The sequence below is a fragment of the Chanos chanos genome, chromosome 9 (genome assembly GCF_902362185.1).
Source record: "Chanos chanos chromosome 9, fChaCha1.1, whole genome shotgun sequence".
NCBI lineage: Eukaryota > Metazoa > Chordata > Actinopteri > Gonorynchiformes > Chanidae > Chanos > Chanos chanos.
Genome location: NC_044503.1, coordinates 13,793,354 through 13,811,277, shown reverse-complemented (window position 1 = coordinate 13,811,277; position 17,924 = coordinate 13,793,354). Strand labels below are relative to the sequence as shown.

Genomic DNA, 17,924 nt, shown 5'->3' with positions numbered 1-17,924 from the left:
TCAACAGTTCTCCTTGCCACCTTAAGAACATGAGGTAAAAAGCAACTGTGAATATGAAAGTTAATATTGAACATGAAATGTTTATGTCCCAGCAGCAGGAAAGATCCAGAAGAACAGGGAATCACCATGCAATTTCATCATCCTGTCCAACGTCACACAGAGAGAGATGACGGAGTTCTTGGGACGGTAGGTGAGAGGAGGAGAGGGGAGGGGGTGGGTGTCATTGGATGGATAAAAAGAGAGCTTTGAGCCCCTATTTCAGAAATAACAAGCGCTTTCATGACCTGAGATGCTACAAGATAGATAGATAGATAGATTGAAAGAGAGAGAGAGAGAGAGAGAGAGAGAAAGTGAGAGAGAAGGAGAAAGAGAGAGAGAAAGTGAGAGAGAAATAGAGAGAGAAAAAATCGGAGGAAAAGAGCACAAAACGGACCATACTTAAAGTTCCCTAGAACCGGGCAAGACCTTTTTCGGGAGTCAGTTTTCAGGAGAACCGTATTGAGGTGTTTTTTTGGGGGGCGCGTTCCTGTAGCTGCTATGAGCAGGTTACTGTTTCTCTCTGTCCTGCTGTTATCTGTGGACTGGAGCAGAGGAGCAGTTATCACTGGGGTGAGTATTTCTTTGAGCTGACCACACATCACAGCACCTTAAAAAGTATACTTCACTTAACATCATCAAAGATCTAGGAAGGATTTTATTTGTTACTCCTTATGATTAGTCCGCATCAGTCTTTTACAAAAAATTAAAGATTTAGCTAACCAAAGTGTATGCCTGCGACAGAACAAAGAAAGGATTTTTGAATGAATTAACCAATGAAATGGCATGTATGCTAGCCTTGAATACATTTCTGGCATTACTTGACAACTAAATATTTCTATTACTGCATATCAGCCTGTTTTTTTCAACACCCATATTATCCTGTTAATATTTGGAATTGAATACTTCCTAGACTTTAATTGAAGCGTATGCGATTAATGTTGATTTTGTGTGTGTGTGTGTGTGTGTGTGTGTGTGCATGTGTGTGTGTGTGTGTGTATGTGTGTCTGTATGTGCATGTGCGTGCGTGTGTGTGCGTGCATGCGTGCGTGTGTGTGTGTGTCTGTGTGTGTGTGTGTCTGTATGTGAATGTGCGTGTGTGTGTGCGTGCATATGTGTGTGTGTGTGTGTGTGTGTGTGTGTGTATCAGGCATGTGACAGAGATGCGCAGTGTGGTTTTGGAATGTGCTGTGCAGTTAGCCTTTGGCTCAGGGGCCTACGCATGTGCACACTGCAGGGGATGGAGGGGGATGAGTGTCACCCTTTCAGCCACAAGGTATGAACACACACACACACACACACACATGCACTCACACGCGTGCACGCACTCACAAGAACATCGGACATCATACACACACACACAAACACATACACACACTGGCTGCAATGTTTTTATGGTAGGATTAAGGAGTATTTTTACTTTCATTGTAGCTCTGCTTTTAATCAAGATTTGGATATTTTTCTGAAAACTGAAGTTCTGTCTCCATACATATGAGTTACTGAGCCAACACATTCAGGAAAATTAGATACAGCTAATAATGTGAGCCAATAATTCTGAATAGCAAATGTGTCAGGGTTAATATAGCAGTATGAAAGGCAGTATCCCAAAATGACAATAAGTAAACAAACAAACAAACAAACAAACAAATAAATAAATCCTGCATTTTAAGAAAAGAGATTCCTACTCTCTACTTTGCCGGGGCACGAGACAGCCTTTTGCAGCCACTGGGCTTTGCTTTTGTTATCTGTGCTGGTGGGAATTAAGAAGTTTGAAAGACGCAGGCGGGTGGGTAGTATTTGAGGACTTGCTGATAAGGCTGATATTGATCTGGTCATTCACAAAGCTAGAGAGATCTGTGCGATATATCACGCTCCATGCACCGGTGACAAGGAGTAGTGACGTTGATGGGCAGAGATCATAGATTATATGGAGAGGGAGCAGTGGACTCTGCAAGCTTACGTGTATTCGTTTGACGCAAAGACTCTAACAAGGATTCAGCATAACGCTGCCGTTTCCTTTGTACTTTTGCTCGGATACACAATCTCTGCTAAACACATTATATAAGGCTGTGCGATTATTTTCATTCCAGCCATATTAGTGGAGCTGTGAAAAGAAGCGTTCAAAATGTAATTTTGTATTTCTACCTACCAGAGCTCTCCAACTCCTGTTAACATTAAAGCGATTGGTTCAATATTGTTACACAAAGACAGATCCAGACCTAAAACAAATATTACCCTCTTACCCTGCCTGTAGGATAAACCTCTTATCCTTTACCCAGTATCCTCTCACGTTCACCGTGTTTAAAGATATGACAGAGTAGTCAAGCACGGCTAAAGTTGGTAAGTCAAGCACATGTGTCCCACAGACTTACATCTGTGTAGTAGTAATAGTAGCAGTAGTAGTAGTAGTGGTAGTGACAAGAGGAAGAAGAAGAAGAAGAAGAAGAAAAAGAAGAAGAAGATTTAAATAATATATGAGTGAGTTCAACAATACAAACATTTGGGAATGAAATTTGGAGTTGGAAAACAGTTCTCTATTCACATATAAATTCCTTATTAATTTATTTATTCCTCATTAATTTATTTAGCTTTTCTTTCTTTATATACTCATTTGTTTGCTTGTTTTGTATTTATTAAATTATTTTGTTTATTTTGCAATGCTTTTTACTGTTCTTCAGCTGGACAAGCTAAGCACAGCCAACAAATCAATAAGGGAGCTGTTAATCTGGACAGTTTGATTGAGTGTACTGAAGTAAAAAACATTTCTACAGTAATATGAAGTTGATTTTGGAGCTAACGTATTTAAATTGGTGTTCAGAGGATCATGACAAAGTTCTGAAATATATACCAAATGCACACTGTCAACTTGTATGTATGATTTGAGCTTATTTTGTTGCAGAAAGTGAACATTTTTGCAGATGTTGCGGTGGTTTAAATACTAACATATTAAGATGCTGAGAGTGGTGAAAAAAGCACAGATAACATGAGTACAAACAAAACTACTTTAATTAAAAAAATCACTCAGGTATGAAAATGAAGGTCATCCTTACAATACTACTTGAGTTAAATTCTTGATGTATCTGACATGAACTGTGTCAATGTATGAACAGCATCTATTACCTCCCTCCTTTTTTTCTCATAAATGTAATTATTAAATGTACAAGTGAATTCTATTAATGCAAAACTGGATCTAAGACATGGCAAGAAAAGCACTCCTACTGTTTTGGCAGAAATATAAAATAAAAAGGATAAAAAAAGGTAGCAAAGGAGTTTTTATGAGGTAAAGAGATGTGGAAATATATGTGAGTAAATACTAAAATTTTGATTTCTACAAGATTGTAAAATTTATTGATTAATTTCAGTGACTGTTCACAAGAGTCCTCCAAATTGTAAAAACGATACAGATTCAAATGATTACCTTTTGTCTTACATGTAAATCTGTTCTAAACATTTTGGTTAAGGGAATAGTTCAAAATGAAATCTCATTTTCCCATGGTCCATATCAATCTTCTTGTATCTTTATCTCCTTCATTTTTTATTTACTATTTCTTCTCTTCCCTCCCACTCTCTGTAAATGCTTTTATGTCCAGCAGCCTTTCTGATTTTGATATATATATATATATATATTATTAGACATTGAACAAAGTCAGTTAAATTTGCTTAGGATAATGAAAATAATTGTGTTGAGTCTTTCTGAGTCTTAAATCTGTATTTTTATTACAGGTGCCTTTTCCTGGGAAGAGACAACACCACACTTGCCCTTGTCTTCCTCATTTGGTTTGCACTAGATATGCAGACAGCAGATACAGGTGTACCAACGATTTCAAAAACATAGACTTTTGACGGGTGTTGACAAAAGGAAAGAACTAAGAGTATTATGGTGGATAACATGGAGAAGACGAAGAAGCTTGAGTGCACAGCAAAATACTGTTTCCACAGATTTTTAATCTTTATTTTCATGTGCTTTGCACTACATGCACAATTCTGATGCTCAACCTTATCATGGTCTGAAATTCTAACACGAACAGGAAAATATCACGTCCCACTGCCTGGAAAAGCAATGCTTAATTTACAGTCAGTGCACCCATTAGAAAGTCAGAAATTTAATAGCTGAGAAGCAGACCTAGTAGAAGGAATGTTGTTTAGTTGAACATTCATATGCTGTTGAGTAGTCATTATTATCCTGTTGTTGTGCAGAATTTCTGAAAGAATGATCAAAAACAGAAAAAGAAATGAATCGGCTCAATTCTTCTCCTAATGTCAACATCTACACCGTATAACTAAATGCTTAGTCACAGTAATAAACATGATAAGACCATATCTTTACTTTGTGTGTTGTGTGGGTCTATAGTGTGCATGTGTTCACAGATACCATTAGGAAACTTACATAAACAATAACCTTGACAAGGGTACATTGTCCATATACCCTTTTCAGGACTTGCCTCATCAACTCTGAAAACATAAATGTACCTCTCTCATGAACAGAACACAGCCAATGAACATTACAAAAAAAATTTTCATTTGTTGAATATAATACATTTATTAAAGACAATTACTCTCATATTGCTTGAGTATATGAAATTCCATAGCAAAGTGAATTATGTTGACTCAATGGTCAAAATCTTTTCACACAAAACCTTCACATTTGGATATTCTCTTATAAATTGTGTGTATTCAGTAACTTGATTCTGAGACTGTAACAACTGTAATGGCCATAACATCAAGTGTATAATGACAGATAATAGATAAAAAAAGATCTTCTTTTTAAAGAAACAAACTAGGATGCAGAGGCATTTTTACTATTTGGGGTATATTGTACGCTGTGAAAAGAAACAATTTTTCGATAAGAACCGAGGTGGCAAACGAACTGTAGAAGCAGTTGATGTTGTAAACATGAAAGTGTTTTTCATACGTTATGTGACAGACACTTTCCTGCTATTTCAGGGAAATGTTAATAAGACAAAATTAGATAAAATGAAAGAGTAAACTTACCTGTGGTCTGAAGGAATAATGTAGACTTTTTCTAGTGCTCTCTCCTTTTAAAAGAGTAGTGCAGTTGATAAAGGAATGTATTCATTCACCTAAGAGATATTTTAGATATTTTTATTTATTGTAAATTTTCTTCTTTTGGCCAAAGTAATATTTCTGGACACATATTTCACAATGTCTTAGGAATATTATCTGCCTTTTGGACAAAAAATAAATAGAGTCCATTCTCAGAAATTAAAATGAATATATGTTAATAATAATGTATGTGAATATACATGAATGTGTCGTTAGTATGACTGCTTTATGAACCAAATGTGCATCAGAGTGTCCTGTCTTTCAGATCCATATTTGGTGACTTTACCTTTAGCTAAGACAGCTTAGTTATATGGAATATGAATGCATTGCTGTACTTATCAAAATGTAAACATTATGCTTTAATCTAAGTGCACATGACATTTATATGCAGATGTAAAGGACACGTTCATTCACTGTGTCCTACTGAAAGCCCTTGTCCTCACCTGACCAAAAAATTGTTATGAAACAGCTAAGACATTGTTTCAGATGGTTATTTACAGTCTGGTTAAGATCTTGCCCTCTTATCACATTAATATGATTTCTTGAAGATAAGATCACAGGTACTCTAGCATATATAAAGCAGAGGTCTTGGGATGTTGTGTTACTAGGTGGACAGAACTACTCTGATCTCATCAACTCGAAGCAGAACGACTCGCAGCAGCGATGAAGTGGGCAGTTGTCCTCTGTGCTTTGGTGGCACTCACTGAGTGTGTCAGGTAAGTAAAAACTCTCAGAAAGACAAGCAAAAACAGATATCTTTTGAGAAGGTTGCTGCTACATTAGAAATCTTTTGTGTTACTGTAGGTAATTGAGCCAAGACAGAGTTTAGAACATGAGAATTAAGGTTATTATATTGTGTATTCTCACGGAAAGAGTAACTATGACTTCAATATAGATCAAAAAATAAATTTTCTCTATTCGTCTATCTTTCTCTCGTACTACAGGGTGCCCTTAATCAAAGGAAAAACAGTCAGAGAACAGCTGAAAGAGAGGGGGATGTGGGAGGAGTACAGGAAGAAGTATCCATACAACCCCATAGTTAAATTCATACAGAATGGTGTTGAAACGATGACCAATGATGCTGATGTGAGTCTCTCAGAAGCAGTACAGAATCTATGTAGTGGAAGTCTTTGCATTCATACTGAGTGATTCTGCCTTTATAATATGTTACACATCCATGCTTCTGTCTTTCTACAGTTGTCTTACTATGGTGTTATCTCCATCGGGACTCCACCTCAGAGTTTCAAAGTGATCTTTGACACTGGCTCCTCCAACCTGTGGGTGCCCTCTGTTTACTGCTCCAGCCAAGCCTGCCGTGAGTACTCCATTTTATAGGGCTTTCTGAGTAATTGCTATGTTGGTGTTTATTATGTTATTGACCAAACTCATGGTCCAACACCAGAAACATAGTTGGGTTTCATTTAAAACTGAGGTTACACAGGTGGCTAAGTAAAGTAACTTCCTCTCATTCAGTTGTCATGGTGTAAGACCTAATGATAGAGGGAGTGAAAACCTACTTGTAGTATTTTTTGATGTGTCGTCTTCTCTCCCTCAGAGAATCATGCTGAATTCAACCCTCTGGCTTCTAGCACCTTCCAGTGGTCCTCCCAAACCGTTTCAGTCCAGTATGGCACTGGCAGTATGAATGGATATCTTGGATATGACACTGTGGTGGTAAGTGAAAACAAAGTAGCATTTGGCATAGGCTATGCTGACAACAAAATAAAAAAAGTGCACAAGGACAGCAGCTGTTCATGAAAATGTGCCATGCTACAGTAGTGCGAGAGAGAGTGGAGAGAAGCTTAGAGAACACTGTGACCTCAGCTGTAATGTTCTCCCTATTTCCGATATGTAAGGTTGGTGGGCTCTCAGTGACCAATCAGATCTTTGGGCTGAGCACAACTGAGGCTGCTTTCATGGCCAGTATGCAGGCTGATGGCATCCTGGGCCTGGCCTTCCCTTCCATCTCAGCCTCTGGGGCCACACCTGTCTTTGACAACATGATGAGTCAGAACCTGGTCTCCCAGAACCTCTTCTCTGTCTACCTGAGCAACAAGTAAGACTCTTAATTCATGAACTGAAAATCCCTTTGTGAAAATATTTTGACTATTTGCAAGTTTCAAGAACAGAATTCCAGTGAAACTTTAAATTGGTTTTTGTGCCCCGGAATAGTATAATAATTCTGTGTACTAAAGTGATTAGTGTAGTCCTTTATTTTAAACTAAATTATACGAAAGTCAGACAAGAGGATAGTGTTGTTGTCTGCTCTAATGCTCAGTCCTATTTTTCCTAAAGTGACCAAAGTGGCAGTTTTATCCTTTTTGGTGAAGTGGACAGCTCCTACTATAGTGGAAGCTTAACTTGGATCCCTCTGTCATCTGAAACTTACTGGCAGATTACTATGAATAGGTAAGGCATTTAAACTGGTTAAATAAAAAGCTCAGTTTAGAAGTATATTTAGAATCTCTGAATTACAAACTTTAAATAAATTGGGTTGATTGTTTTCTTTGGTTTAGATCATTCACCAATATGTTTTCCCCTTCAGTTTTACCATTTACGGGAGCGCCGTTGGTTGTGCTGGTGGTTGCCAGGCTATCCTTGACACAGGGACTTCTGTCATCGTGGCTCCCAGCACTGATTTCAATAACATCGTCTCTTGGATTGGTGGCACTGTGGACGAATACGGAGATGTGAGTGGACTATGGTCATCAGGTTTTGGTTTCAAAATACCACTGGTCCCCACATGAATTCATCTTTCTAAATATTACCTTATTGATAACAGGTCATTGTGAACTGCAACAACATCAACAGCATGCCCCCTGTGACTTTCACCCTCAATGGAAACGCCTTCACCATCCCTGCCTCCGCCTATGTCTCACAGGTCAGTGCACATCACATGACACCATAGGCCTCACACAGCCAATGCATTTTCTTATACTGAGGAGTATAAGAAACCACTTTTAACCACTGTCAAAGTGTAAACCATTTCCTCTCTTCCAGAGGAGACAAATAGGGCTTTTTGTTTAGTTTTGTAAATGGGTGCAACAGCTCTGCATTAAATGTCTTACTGATCCTTCACTTTATTCTTCCAGAGCAATGGTGAGTGCATGGCTGGTTTTGGAAATGGTGGCTCTCAGCAACTGTGGATCTTGGGTGATGTTTTCCTCCGGCAGTTCTATGCTGTCTTTGACAGACAGTACAATGCAGTGGCCCTGGCTCCTATTGTCTAATGACAGTAACAGATCAATACTGATATTATAGTTCAGTGGTTTGTTGCATTCAGTTTGCAATGTGCTATATATCTGAACATATCTGAACAAAAATTAAACATGTAGTATGCATTAGAACTTCTTTGGTGCCTGTTTCGTTTTTCATGCTGTCTACATTGTCAGTGTGGTTGAAATGAATGTAAATGTATAAGAGTAACAAAACTTACATTTAATGCACATTTCACAGTCAAACCAAGACTATTATTATTCATTACATCTGTGCATTTAGCAGATGCTTTTATCCAAAGTGATTTCCAAGTGAGGCAAAATACAACCCAATAATGTGCCCATTAAGGCACTGTCTGGGGCATATGTGCCGTAGCTCAGTTCAATATTAGACTAGGGCTGTCGCGGTGAAGAAATTTCTCTTGCGGTGATTTGGGGTGGCGGGGCGGCACGGTGGCACAGTGGGTAGCACTGTCACCTCACAGCAAGAAGGTTTCAGGTTCAGTTCCTGGCCGGGTGGCCAGGGTCCTTTCTGTGTGGAGTTTTTGCATGTTCTCCCCATGTCTGCATGGGTTTCCTCCAGGAGCTCCAGTTTCAATGGACTGGCAACCTGTCCAGGGTGTTTCCCCGCCTTTCGCCCCATGAGCGCTGGGATAAGCTCCAGCACCCCCCGCAACCCTAATCACGATAAGCGGCTTAGATAATGAGTGAGTGAGTGATTTAGGGTGGCTCAACAGCACCATTTTATCACTGTTGCCTCACAGCAAGAAGGTCCAGGGTTCGATTCCTGGCCGGGCAACCAGGATCCTTTCTGTGTGGAGTTTGCATGTTCTCCTCGAGTCTGTGTGGGTCTGCTCTGGGAGTTCCAGGCTCTTCCCACACTCCAAACACATGCAAGTCAGGTGATCTGGAGATACTAAATTGCCCCTAGGTGTGTATGAGTGTGGGAATGTGTTTGTCTGTGTGTCTGCCCTGCGATGGACTGGTGACCTGTTGAGGATGTTACCCACCTTTCACCCAATGAATGCTGGGATAGGCTACACCCCCCCCCCCTCCGCCGCGACCCTAGTTAGTATAAGTGGCTTAGAGTGAGAGAGAGTGTGATGAGTCTGTTTACGTAATGTTGCCTACGCTTAAGGACATCACTTTTTTTGTTCAAAAGGCAAGTCACTGCTGTCCCAGCCATGTTATGAATAACCTCGTGTTATGAGGTGCAGTGTTTTCTATTTGTATTTTCTCTTGATCAATGAATTATTAATGGCACTGAACATACAGTGTAGCAAATAATAACCTATTATTCACAATGACTCTGTGTACATTGCAAATGTGATCCTAACTTTACAATCTTAAATGTTGCATGTAGTGTGATGCGGCACACAAGAGGGGTGTGGTAGTTCATTACACACTTGCTAACGAAGGTCCAACTGCACAAAATGTTTAGAATTTGAGAATTATGACTTACATGCCAAATTCGTGTCCTTGTACTCGATACACAAAAACTGATACTTCCAATGTTTAAAACCCTTGACTATTTTTTAGCGCACGCATGTAAAGAAAAGGCAATGTCTGAAAAAGAGATATTACATGCAATTCAGCGTAATACATAGAAATAAAGAGAATTTGTGAAAAGCATATTTAAATAGCACACAAAATGGGTTGTGGTACTATTGCAGGTTACAAAACCAGGTGTTGTGTAAAGATGTGTTAATGTATGCAGTCACTGAGCATAATGACATTTACATGTCCAAAGGTTTTCCTTTTTATATAGTTTTATTTAGACTCATGACACTGATGTTTATATTGTCTAAGACACACATGAACATTAACTTAACAGTTGGGCATATTATGTGGTTTTAAGGCCAATTCCTTTTAGCTGTTGCTATGATTCGACACATACATCGGATGTGAGTGAGCTGTTGAATGATGAAATATCATGGGTTGCGAATCGCCAGAGGTGCGAGGGCCTGCCATCGCCGCTTGTGGCCATATTACAACTTTATTCTTGTAATTTTACGATCGTATTCTCAAAATCTCAGATATTTTTCCCCTTGATGAGGCCATTATACAAACGTAAATAAATAAAGCAAATTGCTTAGGCTAAATCTTTTAAGTGCAAATCTACAGAGCCCCTAAAGGGACATGAGAAAAAAACTAGGGGACATGAGAAGAAAAAAATTTATTGCAGTTCATAGAGAAACTATTTTATTAAAAAAAAAAAATCTTTTGCTAAACCGAAATAGTTTCTCATGCTCACTCTTGTTTTCGTTATGAATTTATTTAACATTCAGTACATACACAATGAGGTGAAAAACAAGAGGGACCGAGCCACATGAAAAAAAGAAAAAACATGAACATAGTGGTTGTGGCGGTTGCTTACCATCCCCTGCAATTGGCTTGTCAATGGCGTGGTTATCGTGACAGCCCTGTATTAGACCAGATACAAGTACAAGCAAAGCCGATTGAAGAAAGGAAGAGAGTGCACTACAGACAGATAAAGATGAAAACAGTGCTAGGAGATTGGGGCTACAACTCTGCCAGAAAAAGTTCTAATAGTTGAGATGCTATGAACAATGATCAACACAACAACTGTACTTCTGCCATAACAACAATATCTAATCTAATAAATATCTATATTCAATACTGTAGTGTACCTTCCGTCTTAAAGTATCTTAAAAATAACTGCTAAGTAATACCTGCCATAGAAAGCCAGGAAATCCACATTATAAACGTAAATGCACATAGGACAGCATAAGCATCAGGAGAGGATTCATAAGGGAGTGCCAAATAGTATACGTCATTGTGAGATGAGAAGTACAGTGGAACATTTAAGCGTTCAGTCAGTACCTAGGGGCTGAATGTAGGCGGTCGGTTAGTTTGCAGCTGTGGAGGCAAGAGGATCACTGAAAAGAGAAGTCTTTAGGCGCTTCTTAAAGATTATGAGGGAATCAGCAGACTCAATGGAATCGGACAACTCATTCTAACATCAAGGAACCACGCATGCAGTTTGTGACTTTCACTGAACGCCATTCCTTCACAGACCGTAGAGGGCAAGATGGTATGTTGGGCCTAATGAGTGCCCTGATGTATGTAGGTGCAGTTCTACTGGCTGGTCTGAAAGCCAGCATCAGGGACATACATGTAGTAATGCAATGTGGGCAGACACAAGGTGCCAGTAGAGGGAGATGAAGAGAGCTGTGATGTGTGCTTGCTTCAGCTGACTGACAACCAGACGTGCCATAGCATTTTGAATTATCTGCAGTGGTTTGGTATTACAGGTAGACCTGCCAGGAGAGAGCTGCAGTAGTTCAATCTTGAGATCACAAATACCTGGACAAGGAGTTGGGTGCATACTACTCTGACAAATACTGTCTTGACAAATATCACCATGATTTTCCTGATGTTGTATGACATGCATCTGCAAGAAATGGAGGTTGCTGCTATGTGGCCAGTGAGGGCCAGTTGGCCATCTACCATCATCCCTAAATTTCTGGTGGAATTTGATGGTAGTAGTGAAGATGAGCTGAGCGGAACGGAGATGTCATAATGAATCGAAGGACCAGCTGATATGACCAGGGCTTCCATCTTTGACAGGTTGAGTTGGAGGTGGTGTTCCTTCATCCAAGCTGCAATGTCAGCGAGGCATGCCGAGATGCAAGCAGAGATTGTGTCATCCTCTGGAGCGAGGGACAGGTCCTGTTGAGTATCATCAGTAATAGCAGTAGGATCTCCCTGTGAGGTAGGACTCAAACCATCTGAGGGCCATCCCAGCGATGCCAAGGTCAAAGAGAGTGGACAGGGGGATCCAGTGATTAATGGTGTCAAAGGCTACGGAGAGTTCCAGTAAAATGAGAACTGACAGCTTAGAAGCTGCCCTTGCTGCCCACAAGTCGTCCACAGCAGTGAGTAGGGTAGTCTCCGTGGAATGGCCGCTCTTGAAGCCGGACTGCATGGGATCCAGCAGATTATTCTTTATTAGAAAATAATTAATGTGGTTAAAGACAGCACTTTCAAGACTTTTTGACAGAAATGAGAGGAGAAAGACTGGTCTGTACTTCTCAATAAGTGATGGATGGAGTGTTGGTTTCTTGAGCAGTGGAGTTATCTGAGCATGCTTAAAAATGGTGGGGAATGTTCCTGCTGTGAGTGATGTTTTGATGATGTGAGTGAGAGCAGGGGTAAGTGTGGAAGAGATGACCTGAAGATGATGAGAGGGTGTAGGATCTAAGGGGAGGTGGTGGGTCTGTTAGTGAAAGGGAATTTAGAGACATCTGAGGCAGTGGGAGGGGACAATGTAGAGAGTGCAATGTTGTGTGTGGGAGGAGACTGGGAGTGTTAACCATTATGTGGAAATGAACATATCTAACAATGTCTCTCTCTCTCTCTCTCTCTGTCGAGCCACACACATGCCACTCCTGAGATACCAGTGATCCTGACTTCTGCTGCCCTTCGGACCGATCCATCCTGGTGTTACCATCTTTCATCCCCCTGTCAGCCTCCTGTCAGCATCGCCATCCCCTTTGTTTGTGTTTTGTATTTACTTGAAATTGTAATTGCTTGCTGGGTCGGCACCTATTGCACACCTGTCTGGCCACGAAGGGGTCTCCTCTCTCTGTGGTCCTTCTCAAGATTTCTCCCATTTTTTCCCTGTTATTCCTGTTACACCTGGGTTTTGGGGGAGTTTTTTCTTGCTGGCCATGAGGATAAAGTCAGGGGGTGCTGCCCCTGTTTTGATTTTGATAGTTGTGACATGTAAAGCCCTTTGAGACTGTAAACAGTAATACTGGGCTCTAAATAAACTTGAAACTTGAAAACTTGAGTGTGTGTGTGTGGTGAGGAGAACTGGCTGATGATGTTTGTTTTTACTTTAGCTCTAAAGAAACAAAGGGTCAGTAAGATGTCACATATTAAATGTGATAAAGTAAAGTGAATAACAGTCAAGATTGTTTTCTGGTAGTGTTATCTAATCTTAGAATGAGAACAAAAGTGTGTCATAAACACACACAAAACATCCCCTCCAAGACAATGTAAGCACCTAATAAAATCTGCCAATTGTGTTGTCAAGGCTTTGCCTTTCCTAGAAAAACTTATCTGAAACATTTAGATATCAACTTTGATACAACTGAGATACAAACATGAGTAAACTCAAGTAAACTGGGCCACCATGTATACTGGGCCAGATAAGCCGTGTTGCCAGATCTTGTGAGAGAAACAAACAACCAGGTCAATGGAAACACGCCCAAAACAGGCGACCTTACACACCACAATGTGTAAGAGAGAGGCCACTCGATTAATTTATATATGTATGAATTTATTTTGCATTTCATAAGCAACCATTTCAAAAATACTGTAACTTGTAATTTAACATTTTTCTTCTTAACTCTAAAGAAGCTGAACAAAACCAACTGACCAACAAAACATGAGGAACGAATAAATGAATGAATGAAAATGAAAATAAAGAAGTTGCATATAACACACTGCATATAACACACTGGTCATGAAATTATATCAGTGAAGGCAAAAAAGAGATATCTTGCTGGCCTCTTAAACAATCATTAAAAAAAATTACATATACCCTACTGGGCCTTTGACTGGCCATCTCAGTTAATGTATTGAAAAACTCCTTGTCTCTTGTCTTGGATGTGTGACAGGCTATGTAGGTTGCTACCTTCAGCTCAGTTCTCTGTCTTGCCTCATTTTGCTTCGTGACCGTGAATCCAATGTCCATAAGCCTCACTGATGCAAATGGCGCTGCTTTTCTTTTATGTTTATCAGAGCTGGCATGTCGAACAAGATCCGCATGATGTGCATGTATTTCACAGTTATAGAATCTGCACACTGCCTTTGAATCATCCCCCAACTGAGGTCAAATCCAGTCTCTTAATCCACTCTCTTTCTCCCACTCTTTGACATGTACTGTAACTAATATTTCTCATTCTCTGCATTGTCAAGATCATATGTGATGCAGTGCACTTTCACAAATGTTGAAGCCAGTGGCCCAGCTCTGTGCATGATATGAATGTCTCATTAGTGTACCCTGAGCAACAAATTTGCACATGGTAAGTAAAGCTTTGCACAAATCATTCCCTTCTCTCCCTCTTTTACCACCCTTAAAATGTATCTGCTGTATAATTACAGGAGAGTTTGATGGCCACCTGCTTGGTGTCAGAGTACCTATGCGAGCCCTCTCGGAGCCCTGACCCTGAGCTTGGCCCCCAACAATGTTCCAGTGTGGCCCACTGCAGGACTAGAGCCTGGGTTGAGATGACAGTAGGCATGCTCAAAGCCCGGCTCCAGGATCTGCGTAAAGTCAGAGTAACCCCAGAGATGGCGTGTGACTATTTTGCCATGTGGTGTTCTCCATAATATTGCCACAACTGGAGGAGAGCAGCACCCTGCCGCACAAATGAACAATCCTGAGGAAGACCGTCCTATCCACCCTGCAGATGTCCTGGATGGAGGAGCCGTCCGAGAGAATTTGCCAAAAACATTTCACAGATTAAGATACCACCACCCCAGCAGTCAAATAAAGAAAAATCAGTCACATTTTATTTGGTCTTTATTTCCTACAAATGCAACAATTACTATATTTAGCTTGTTCCAGTAATTTAATTTCAATCTGCAATTGCATCATTTCTCGGACAGTTTTAGCCATTTTCTTCAGGAGATGCATTTTATACAACTTCTTAATTCATAACTGAGAAAACATAAGGATGACATTGAATTCTACATGCAGAATTAACCTGGCATTTATTGAACATCTCACTGTGTCAATCTGTGCTGTGGAGGTTGATGGACTCTCCTCCTGGTAATGCCCAGTCATGCTCTGTTAAAAAGGATAAGAACGTGTCATCCCTTCAATGTGCATTTTAAACTCAAAATTCCACACAAGAATTAAACATTTTGATAGGGAGAGAAATATCAGTAGCTACCATACATAATATTAATGTAAACCACAGTAGGCCTTTCTGAATCCCTCTCTGTGGCAGCAGGCAACGTGTCTTCATCATCCTGTGACGAAGAGCATTCTGTTTCAGTATACTTTAAACTACCATAATTAGCAAAATCTCTGGGAGTATTTACAGCCCAAATGTTAGTCTGCTAAGCAGGATATTAGGCGAGAGGACATTTGTGTGTCTTAAAAACAGCATTCTGTTGGGGGTTAAAGCTACTCCAAGTTGAAATAGCCACTGAATGACATTTACTTTGTTAAATGTCAAATATGATTAAAACCAAAATGAGGTACAATCATGAGCCAATAGGCCAAAGCAAAATGTATCTTACCTGTTTGAACTATGTTTTTATATTTCATTTTCAGCGGCTGTCAAGTGCGCTTTGTGCCCATGGGATTGCTCCTAAAAGAGAATAGAATTTTATTCAATTACATTCCACCACTTCCACCTGTAATATTCAAAGAAAGTGTGTTTAAACTTATGCATTGACTCGGGCAGCAGTTCTCTCACACACCAGTTGTCTCGCCTTTGCTGATGCAGTTGTGTTGCCCCCTTTTTTTTTTTTTTTTTTTTGGAAAATGTGCTCATACTCGCCATAAACATGTATCAGAATTTCTAAAGTGAAGTAAAACGACTTTTGTTTTTGCTGGTTGCCATGGTGAATCGTAGTATCGGAGCTCCATTGATGATGGCTTTTTATAATTGTCATGTACGTGCTTAACTCAGAGTTAACATACTCAGAGTTGATCGAACCAACTCAGATCAGCTTTTCTGGAACCGAAAACTCAGTTTCCCATCTAAGGTTCATCAACTCAGAGTTCAGGATTAAACTCAGAGTTTGTTAAACCCGCTTTCTGAAATACCCCCCAGATGTGCCTAGATCCGAGTAGCCAATGTTTTGTGTAGCAGACCCTGCCTGTTTGTTGACTACGATTTGGAAAACAATTACAACAAACACTACCTGCACTTGCATCCTGTCTCCTCTGGATGACACTAAGGTAGACAGAGCTGACCTTTAAAAGAAAACCAATCAGATAAGCCCATGGTAAGGGGCCTGGCACATAGAATTTCACTTGTCATTAATTTATGTCAGTACTTCTGTCAGGACTTTGTCTTTTGGCCGCCCTACTGGCCATTCTGGGTATTGTGTTGCCATGTGCCTTTGTGTATTGCCATGTGCTTCTGTTTGTTCCTGTGTTCTCCTGTCCCCACCCCTCACCTGATCTCTATTATTGCCTCATTTGCTTCCACCAATCACCTGTCCTTGAAGACAATGGTTCTCTGTATTTAAGTATGTGCTGGTATCTGTTCTTCGTCAGACTGTGACTGTTTTCTGTCTGTGCCTGCCTGTGTGAGTTTTGCCCTCCCATTGATCATGGATGGCATTTGTTTTTGATGGCATTTCACATGCTCCCTGTAAGGATATGAAGCTGGGCTGCAAAATGGAAAAAAGACAAAAACATGGAAACAGCCTATAAAAGTCCTGTCAACATAAGAGACCGAAGACTGAGTATAGATAAATGAGTGAAGACAGCAATACCACTTTGAAACAAATATTTATCAATGGAATTTACCAGTATAGCCGATTGATCCAATCTCAGACCTTGATGCACACAGTGTTTTGGCCTGAATAGCTGGACTCCATCACCTGTATCCCCACTGACATTATCCCCATGAGGAGATTGCCTAGGACATGATAGTTGAGGAGGATTCTGTAGAGGTACAGGTGGTAGTGGTCAAGGAGGATTCAACAGAGTTGCAGCTGTTGGAGGCAAATTGTGGAGGACTGTTACATATTGTGGTAACACCACATCTTTGTGACGAGGTGGCCGAGTGGTTAAGGCGATGGACTGCTAATCCATTGTGCTCTGCGCGCATGGGTTTGAATCCCATCCTCGTCGAAGACATTTACATACTTTTCATTATGCCGCAAGGAACCTGTGTCGCCTGGCTGCTCTGATACCGCATTCGAAAGCCTTGCAGTTTACCTAAAATCCACTTGCTGCATGCAAAATGTTGTCTTCATTTTAAAGTAAATCCAACACATCTTTTTTTTTTTTTTCATTGTACAGTTAACATTATGCCAACCGTTGTGAAACAGCTGTGTTCATTAGCAAATGAAATGGACAGCATGCATCTCACAACTGCTTTCTGTTCAAATGGATCGATTCATGGAGAATGTAGGACAACTGAATGCCAAGATGTGTGTGGAAGTGGATCCAAGACTTTTGGGTACTCTTCATTATGTTGTCCCCCTAATACAAAGTCTGACTGAGGCGGGGGATCGGTGGGATGTCCACTCTTTTCGATGTCTGCATATGAGATTGTATCCTACTTGTTTATGGTGGCACAGTATTACCTGACACATCTAATTTCTGCTTTTTGGTATTAAATTTGACTTTGTCATATTCATGTGCTATACAGAAGTACATTCGTGCAGTTTGATCAGTGCTGTCAGTAGAGCCAAGTTAACCATCTGAAAAGGATTCATGTACAACTGCCTATTAATTATATTCATCACTGATTGCTATGGAATGGATTCCCTGCAGTCATGTCTAAATTAAGTTAGTGCCCATACTATTGTTCAGTATCTTAATTTTGCTAGAAGAAATAGGTTTGATTTTTACTACTATTAAACACAACAGTTGTAACAGTACAT

The 17,924-nt window shown here is 40.1% G+C and overlaps 2 protein-coding genes and 1 non-coding gene across 3 annotated transcripts; all 3 read left to right on the top strand.

Annotated features, from left to right (window-relative positions):
- Positions 1–537: 537 nt before the first annotated feature.
- Positions 538–3,879, top strand: prok1 (prokineticin 1). The gene is made up of 3 exons (XM_030783583.1): positions 538–609; positions 1,187–1,312; positions 3,760–3,879. The coding sequence occupies exons 1-3, from the start codon at positions 538–540 to the stop codon at positions 3,877–3,879; spliced, it is 318 nt and encodes a 105-aa protein (XP_030639443.1).
- Positions 3,880–5,763: 1,884 nt separating this feature from the next.
- Positions 5,764–8,330, top strand: LOC115820111 (pepsin A-like). The gene is made up of 9 exons (XM_030783582.1): positions 5,764–5,816; positions 6,045–6,186; positions 6,298–6,415; positions 6,656–6,774; positions 6,957–7,156; positions 7,396–7,509; positions 7,646–7,790; positions 7,883–7,981; positions 8,193–8,330. The coding sequence occupies exons 1-9, from the start codon at positions 5,764–5,766 to the stop codon at positions 8,328–8,330; spliced, it is 1,128 nt and encodes a 375-aa protein (XP_030639442.1).
- An 8,754-nt stretch (positions 8,331–17,084) lies between these two features.
- Positions 17,085–17,166, top strand: trnas-gcu (transfer RNA serine (anticodon GCU)). Its single transcript has one exon. It is a non-coding gene; the product is annotated as a tRNA-Ser (tRNA).
- The last annotated feature ends 758 nt before the right edge of the window (positions 17,167–17,924 follow it).